The sequence below is a fragment of the Pteropus alecto genome, unplaced genomic scaffold, assembly GCF_000325575.1.
Source record: "Pteropus alecto unplaced genomic scaffold, ASM32557v1 scaffold105, whole genome shotgun sequence".
Taxonomy (NCBI): domain Eukaryota; kingdom Metazoa; phylum Chordata; class Mammalia; order Chiroptera; family Pteropodidae; genus Pteropus; species Pteropus alecto.
This window is the reverse complement of record NW_006436294.1, coordinates 5667918-5676468: the sequence shown is the minus strand read 5'-3', so window position 1 is coordinate 5676468 and position 8551 is coordinate 5667918. Positions and strand designations below refer to the sequence as shown.

At 52.0% G+C, this 8551-nt stretch overlaps 1 protein-coding gene across 1 annotated transcript in view; it reads left to right on the top strand.

Moving 5' to 3' along the window:
- TRAPPC9 (trafficking protein particle complex 9) overlaps positions 1–8551 on the top strand; it is a 329454-nt gene that overhangs the window by 29633 nt on the left and 291270 nt on the right. The window contains exon 7 of the mRNA XM_006912937.3: positions 4366–4582. Coding sequence (XP_006912999.1) covers positions 4366–4582 — 217 coding nt within the window. The remainder of the gene's footprint in view (positions 1–4365; positions 4583–8551) is intronic.

Here is an 8551-nt window from a genome sequence, read left to right as displayed (position 1 = left end):
TGTTGCCCCGCCTTCTGAGTTGTCCCCAACACCACGCTTCGCTTTAGATGACTCATCTCCACGTTTGCTTGCCAGATGAGCAGAGCAGACAGCAAAATAACGAGTTCGGGTGGGATTTTATAATAACAATAAAAAAAGGGGTCTGTCGTTTTTTGGAAATGACACAGCGTTTGGTAATTGATCAAGTGCGTTCCTTTGCGGAATTGATGGGTTGTATCTATTCTTGGGAGTGATTTGGGCTAATGTGAAATTTAGACGGGAACGGAGACGTGACCATTGCAGGTACCTTCTGCTTTAAGAAGCCTGGTGCAGATGTACAAGCTGAGGAACAACATACTTGGACTTAGTGGCATTGGGAGGCTTCTTGCACATAACGGAAGAATTCCAGGCGCATCCCTCCGTGTCTCCAGCGGAAACGTGGACCGATCTGTCTTTTCTTGTGTGTTTATGAGAGTAGTTGACAGTAATTACCTGGCATTAATAAATGGCAGTGCATGTTTCACTTTAATGGACTGTCCATAAATTTGTGTATCGGACGTCTAGACTTCCTTCACAGATGCGAGAGGACGACAGACGGGGGGTCCGGACACTAGGCATTGTGTCGGTGCCTGCTGGGCCTAGAACATTCTGTGGGCGACAGAACAGACGGGGTTCTGCGCTGCTTGAGCTTAGAGTCTGGAGGAGGAAGCAGGGTCTCAGCGGGCACACGTGAAGGTGAACGATTATACCGCAGTCAGTTCTGTAGTGGGAAAGGACGTGCCTGCAGGGCGGGTGTTCGCCGGCCGGGGCTGCTCTCGCGGGAGCGAGCCCAGTGCGACAGGCTCTGTTGCCGTGTGAAGAGGACAGAAGGCCCAGCACCTCTGTTATCAGGTACGCTGGCACCCACGGACGACACCGACTGTGAACCAAGCAACTGTCGGTGTTTTCTGGAGCGTTCTGGCCGGCTAGCTCGGGGTCGGCACACGTGCCGTCAGGGGCGGTGACGGGTGGTGGTGCTGCCCGTGTCGCGAGTGCTCATTGGGAGTTTTAGGCCCTTGCCGACTGTACGCGTTATTTCCCTTCGTCTCCCCAACAGTCATAGTTCGATTCACTGCCCCCGTTAAGAAGGGCGGTGCCCGCGCTAGCCATGTGCGGATTTGGGACTGGAACCTGGGCCTTTGTGACTCTCGTGTCCTCTCCCTATGCCATCCTTCCAGACAGCCAGAGACCTTCCTAGATCCTGAGTTTCCTGCTAATATTACGGCTTGCTTTTTAGTAGAATGAAACAGGTCTAAACCTACTTTGAACTTGGAGGTGGAATGGCAAATGAACACGTGAATTCCCCAGAGAGTCCCCTGTGAGTGAAGCCACTTGTCCCGAATAGCCTTCAAGCCACTTCCACTGGACCTTCGGTCCCGTCCAGGCTCAGCCTTCATGACCTTGCAGCTTATTGAACAATTAGAAGAAGGCGCGTGCTGATTGATTAATAGTCCCTCAGGGAACAGCAGGTCGGAAATGAGTTTGGGGATTCGATTTCATTTCAGAATGTCATGAGGATCCCAACCTAAAATATTGCCTGGGCCCGTTTCGCGTTCCCCAGGGTCCTGTGCCGTGGGCCCTGCACACCTGACAGGGCTCCGTCCTGAGGCCCACAGGGCCCACGGCCAACGAGGGCTTTTTAGTCAGTTGCGTGCTGGGGCTACGAAACTCTCGTGCCCAGGCTTTTTCCATGAAGAATCTTTTTTACGGCTGGCAGTGATCACAGTTCCACTTACCACACAGTGTTTGACGTCTCAATACAGTCATGTGATCACAACCTTTCATCTTTAATTGGTCATTTGACGGCTCAATACAGTCATGTGATCACAACCTTTCATCTTTAATTGGTCCACGAAAGAGTCAGTGGGAACTCAGATGGACTAGAGGTCAAGGCTTGTGCTCTCGCCCTGGCTGTCGCCTTTATTTCGGATGGTGGCCTCACCGAGGGCTCTGGCTGTGACCACTATTTGTTTTATCTCCTCCGTGTCTTTTGTCATACTTGGCTCTTCAGTGCAGTTAAAGGCCCGGCAGTTTCGGGGTTCGCGATGAAGGCACGAAGCACTCCTGCCGCTGCCGTGAGGACCGCCTCCGTCCTCTGCGCGTGGCTGGCAGCTCACTGCCCTGGACTCTCTCTGAAACGGTCCTGTGTGCTCCTGGAAAGCGGAGGCTGTGTCCTCCTCAAATTTGCATGTCCACGGTCATAGACCCAAATATAAAGCTTCTAGAAGAAAACAGAATATCTATGGGACCTCGGGGCAGGTAAAGGTTTTTAGACAAGAACGCAGAAAGCATTAACCATAAAAGAAAAAACGATACACTGAACTCCTTGACAATTACTGTCGATCAGAAGACTCCATTAGGAAAATAAATGAGCAACAGACTGGGGGAAAGTATTTGCAAAGCGTGTGTGACTACGGACTTACGTTCAGAATATGTAAAGAACTCCCACACCTCAATAATAAGACGAGTGGTCTGACTTGAAAAATGAGCAGAAGATTGAACCAACTCTCCACTAAGTTCCACATCGTCCGTTACTCAGGAAATGCATATGAAAGACACCAGAATGGCTGAAATGAACGAGACTGACAACGTCGAGTGCGGGGACCAACGGTCGGTCTTGTCCGTGGCTGGTTTGAGTGCACGATGACGTTGCCGCTCTCGGGTCGGGGGGCAGAGATTCAGCACGCACATTACAGGGGAGAGAGGTGACGTGCTGGAGTCCGGAGCGGAAGGAGCGGCATCAGGACGAGCATCTCGGAGAGGCGGCGCTGGAGTGGGTCTTCGAAGGCGGGGTCAGACCTGGAACAGGAAAGGGGACGGGGCGGGGAGCCCTCAGGCGAAGGGGCGATGAGTGATGGACGGGCGCGGGCGCTGGCAGACGCAGGGAGCCTGGGACTTGATCTTCTTCCTCTGCCGAGAGCATCTTCACCTGGTCGATTCCGCCTCATTCCTCCTCTAAGCGCGTCTCGTAGAATGTTTCATCGCACTTGGAGTAGTGATTTTACCTCTTGGTTCACGTACTGGTTGCCATCATCCCCGCGGTTCCAAGCAGGGCTTAGAGGCCAGGAACCTGTCTGTCGCCAGCGTGGACGCCCTCGAGGGCAGGGGTCTTGGCCTCGTTCGCTCTCTGCTGTATCCCCGGGTGCTCAGAGAAGGCATGCAGTAAACGCGTGTCGACAGAATGAGCAAACAGGTGTGTTGAAGTCGTTCGGTGTGGCCAGGTCACGGTCGGCGGCGGGAGCTAGAGTCGCAAGGGCAGGTTGGGCTGAGCCCCCGAGGACCTGGCGCCCTGTTACAGAAATGCTGGGTTTCTGAGGTGCGGTGACGGGGCATTGGTGTGGCAGCTGCACGCGGTGGCTTAAGGGGGGTGGAGAAGGCTGGCGGGGAGACTGCTTGGAGGGGTCCCCTGGGTGAGAGCTAGTGAGCACCCCTTGGCCTGGGGGAGCAGAATGGCGGGCAGGGACTGGAAGGCAGCCATCGTCAGGGTGTCCGAACTATGCTGCTGCTCCCCCAGACACATCCGGAAACAGATTTAGCGTCCAGGGCAGGGGAGGGGAGGACCCCTTTGTTAGGCCGGGCAGCCATGAGCAGCGGGTGGCTCTGGCCATCCAGTCTCAGGTGGCTGCAGCGTGGCCAGGTGGACACAGGTACTGAGCAGAGGCCCAGCCTGACTCAGGTCTTATCGCTGACGCCTCTTGGCTGTGTGATTTTACACGGGCAATGGATACCTCTGAGCTTCACATTTCCTTATCTCTGGGCTTGGGATTGTCACGATGATTACATACGGCACGTTAAGTGTGCTGGCGAATGGTTGGGGCTTGAGAAACAAGTGACTGCTGTCAGGGGGTGGAGGGACAGTGCAGGCGGGTTGCGGGGCACAGGCCAGTGCTGGTGCGCTGTGGAGTCCTAAGGCTAAGTTAGGCACTGTTGGTGTTAACAGTGGATCGTCCAGTCACACGGCTCTGTGTGTTCTCTGTTTCGAGAAGTTTCGTACCTGATGAAAGTGTCTGCCAAGCCCCCAGTGTCTGGGTGAACTCTTGTTTTCTTTTACGACGGAGCTCAAAGCGGATGTCTTATGAGCTACGTAGCAAGCAGCTTTGTTCTGGGGACCACGGCCCTTCTCGGCAAAAGGACAGGTTGAACTTGAAGCCGCGTGGGAGGTTTGGAACGTGCACGTGGAGCGTCCTCGCTGCTGTCCCGGGGTCGCCCTCTGACCCGTTGTCACTCGGCGTTCCCGTTCCTTCATGTTCAGTCATGTCTGTTTCACAAAAAAGCTTTTATTTTCTGTTTTCTCTTTCCTTTTCAAGTGTCTCTCAAAAGCCTCTAACTTCTCTTCCCGTGCTTCAGCTTTCCGAAGAAGAAAAAATCCAGCGCTACAGCATCCTCTCTGAGCTCTACGAGCTGATCGGCTTCCGGCGCAAGTCGGCCTTCTTCAAGCGCGTGGCCGCCATGCAGTGCGTGGCCCCCAGCATCTCGGAGCCCGGCTGGAGGGCCTGCTACAAACTGCTCCTGGAGACGCTTCCCGGCTACAGTCTGTCGCTGGACCCTAAAGACTTCAACAAAGGTACCCGAGCCTCGTTGCTGGGACTGAAGTGTCGCTTTAATTCAAATAAGCATGTGTTGCTTGAGCACCTGCTCTACCCGGCAGACATGGTGATTGGTAGCTGGGGGTCAAAGGTGACCAAAGCCCTGTCCTGCCCTTGGGGATGTAGGATGACACGATCCTAATAGAAATGGTGCTCTGCTTGGGGGCTGGCACTCTTACACTTTATCCGTGGGAGTCAGCAGTCTGCCCTGAGCTCATGGACCTAGTACGTCATCCACAGGACCCCTGAAATCCTTAATGAATTTCACGTAGCTTTTGAAATTTAGCAAAATTAGCAAAAATAAGTACACTTGGGTACATGTGTACACGCGTAGGTATGCATTTGGTGATAAATCCTTATCCTGCAATATTAATGCAGGGTAGGGCATGTTAAAAATAATGCTGTAAATCTAACCACAGGTGCACACAGGTGTGAGCCCAGGGTCAGGCAGAGTGCAGTTAGCAGGAGAAAAAAATTCCTTTTGGTTTCAGTTGTAGGTGGGACACCCTTAGCACGTTTATCCAGTTCATAGCTAGAGTTAGTGAAGGCACAGGCTTCCAGGTAGGACACGGACTGAGGTGACATCGAGATTCTTGTCCCACCAGGGCAAAATATGGTCATTTGTGTCAACTTAGACGCGTGTGCTGACCTGAGGAGCTTGTGGTCTTAACGCCGAATCCAGCTCTGCTTTTGGGTAGTTCCGGTTACTAGGGCTCGCCCCAAACTGAATAAAAGTCGCCTTCTCCCTTTCGTCCCTGGGCTGCCTCGGGGCACGTCTGCTTTGCTCTTTGTACATCATTCAACATGATGCACTGCCCTCTTGCCAGCGCCACGTGGTGTGCCAGGTAACAGAAGCCATGTGAAGGGGCCAGTCCCTGCCCTCGAAACAGAAATGGACAGGCAGTTGCTCACCTGTGACGACCCTCTGGGTGTGTGCAGAGTGCTCAGGTCCCTCCGGAGCCTTCCTCTACTCTGTCTGCCGTCGCTATCATCATTCCTCACGGCTGCTCTCTCCCGACGTCCCACCGATCCGAGCATCTTCCCGAAGCAGCACTTCCGTTTGATAGACTCCGCCTCTGAGATCAGTCTCAGGGTGGATTCTGATTGGCCCGACAGTCAGCATTTTGTGGGCAACGGGGTCTCCGGGGCAGCCCCTCGGCAATGCTGCAGTGGCAGGAAATGCCACAGACAGTGTGGAAGCCACGGGACGTTATTTACAGAAAGAGGTGGCGGGCCAGACGGGGGTGCAGACTGTGGTTTGCCGTATCCTTGGCTGAGAGCACAGTGATATCTAAATTTTTTTTTTTTGGCCTCATTTACTTAAAAACAATTTTCCAAAAGTGTTTTCCAGAGTCCTTTAAGACGACCTGTCTCGGCAGCAGGGGGCCAGGCGCGGCAGGCCCAGCGCCACCGTGTCCCCGCCTGTGCGTGTTAGACCGGGCTCACACAGTAGCATGCCTTTCCGTGTGCTCGCCAGGTCTCCGTCCCGTGCTCGTGCTGTTAGTATTTTAAAAAGTAAACGTGGGACCTGACATTTGTCTTCGTTGGATACCGTCCGTGAGTGTGGCTCATATTGTTGGCCGAGTAATTTTGAACCTGAGTTCGTCTCAGCCACGAGTGACGGTGCTACATGCAGCGGTCCAGGGTAGAGCCGGGCCCCCTCCCGGAGCCCTCGCTGTTGGGCGTTTCTGGGCTCTCGCTTCGTGCTGGACGCCGCACTGTGTGCCGGGCACCGGCCGTGCGCACCCGCACGCGCACAGTGGCCCCGTCTTCCCGGTCCTCTCACCCAGTCGAGTCAAGACGCTGCAAGCGTTTAACCGTCTCACAACCCGAGGCCACCGTTTCCCTCCCATCGTGTTGCTTCCGTACTCCCTTCAGAACATGCAGAATCCCTTAATATTTTCTTCATGGACGGTTGTCCCAGGTATGTTTCTGAGAAAGGTCTTTTGAAAGTTCCCGCGTGCGCTGTGAATGGAGCCCCCATCCGGTGCTCCTGGGAGATGCCCGGGAAGATCGCAGTGGCCTTGCAGTGGCTGCTTCTGGTGTCCTCGGCTGGAACTCCGGGCTGGCTCCAGGGCAGAAGCGAGCCACGCGGGCTGAGTGGTCGTAGTGTTTCCTCTCTCCACGGGGGCCAGTCACGTGTGATGTCTGCGAGTGCCTTTGTCAGGGGTCCCCTAACGGCTGTTCCCTCTCCCGGGGCTGCTCGTCCCTCGTTCACCTGCTCACGTGTTTGTTCACATTTACTGAATAGAGTTTGTTTCCTGATCTTAATATGTAAATCAGATGAACAAAACATATTTCTTTGGAAAAATAAAGCACGTAAGCACATGTCCAAGTGATTAGGTAGTTTTTACTGTCTCTGGAGGGGACATTCACTAGCATTTGGTGAAAGAAGTTAGGGAAGGGTGGTAAGGGGGTGAGAGCAAATGAAATAAAAATGATAAGTGTCAGCTGGATATATTTTTAATAAGAAATAAAAATCACTGTAAACCCCATCTCCACAGTTGCTCTGGACCACTTTAAACATTTCTCAGAAAATTAAATGGAAATCCGACTAAAACCCTGCACCTGTGAATAAAAAGATAATTTGGGTTCTCAGGACCCGAAATGTATTTCTTCTACCTGTTCCTTGAGATGAACGTTTTCACTAGCTGGTTCAGGAAAGTCGACATAGGAGCACAGATGTGTGCTGTGTGTATTCACCAGCTCACAGGGCGGCTTATTATCATTTTAATCTTATTTGTGTGGCTATATATGAAGCTTTTTGATCATTCCTTTCGCTCGGCCTTTTTCTGAGCGAGGGATTACATTTTCCCCGGGAACGCTTGCGAAAGAGACAGGCAAGGCAGATGGATTCGCTAAAAGGCAATAGTTGATGTAATAAACTCTTAAATTGGTGAACTTCTTAAATGTGAGTGTTGAAAATTTTATCAGTGGGTTCTATGCTGCAGATCTGTCTTAGGGAATAAAAAGATTCAGATTTTATAGAGGGACAGTTTGAATCACATGGAAATTATGACTTGTACACTATTTAGTGTTAAGAAAATTTATACGCAGTCTTACTCATAATTGCATGTGGTAGGAAGTGGGTCATTATTTAAAAAAAAAAATCTGCCAGTTGATCTTTGCCCAGTTCTTAAGTGAGAAAGCCTTCTTGACACGGGAGTGTTGAGGTTAGTTCAATTGGATCATTCTGAATTCATGACTAGGTTAGTCATGACAGAGTTCAGCTTCTTAATCCTTTTAAAAATTTCTTACTTTGCTTCGGCACTTGGTCTCAGCTTCTTTTGACAATGTGGAAACAAGCCAGGGGCTTGAGTCTCTGTCCTTCCCTGTCATAGGAGAAGCACTGCCATTTTATGCTCCGAAAGATGGGTCTGTAAGACAGGGGGTAAAGGAAGTTGTGTGTGTGTGTGTGTGTGTGAGAGAGAGAGAGAGAGAGAGAGAGAGAGGAGAGAGAGAGAGAGAGAGAGAGAGAGAGAGAGAGAGAGGCGGGGTGGGTGGTCCGCGCCAAGAATTTCAATTCAAACATTAGTATGAAATAATAGAGAGACTACTGTGAGCCCATCAAGCAGATTAGTTATCAAGATTTTGCCACATTCGCTTTATTTATGCCTTTCTTTTTCCTCCTTTCTGTTCTTTGTTGAAGTATTTTCCAGCCCGTCTCAGAAATCTTGTCATTTTATACCCCACATGCAGAAGTCTGCGTGTCTGAAGAATGGGCATTTGCTTTCAGTTCACCTGCATGCTGGTCAAGTACCAACTGTGCATCAGGCCTTCCGCGGTGAATAGGGCACAGTCCAGGCTCACAAGGGAGTTAGGGACTGAGGGAGCAGACAGACGCGCCAGCCTGCAGGGGCCTCACCGTGCCTGCCGACACTTCCTCTGGGTCGAGATTCGTGCGATACAGTGGAAATACACAGAAATGACTGGTCAGCTGTGTGGGG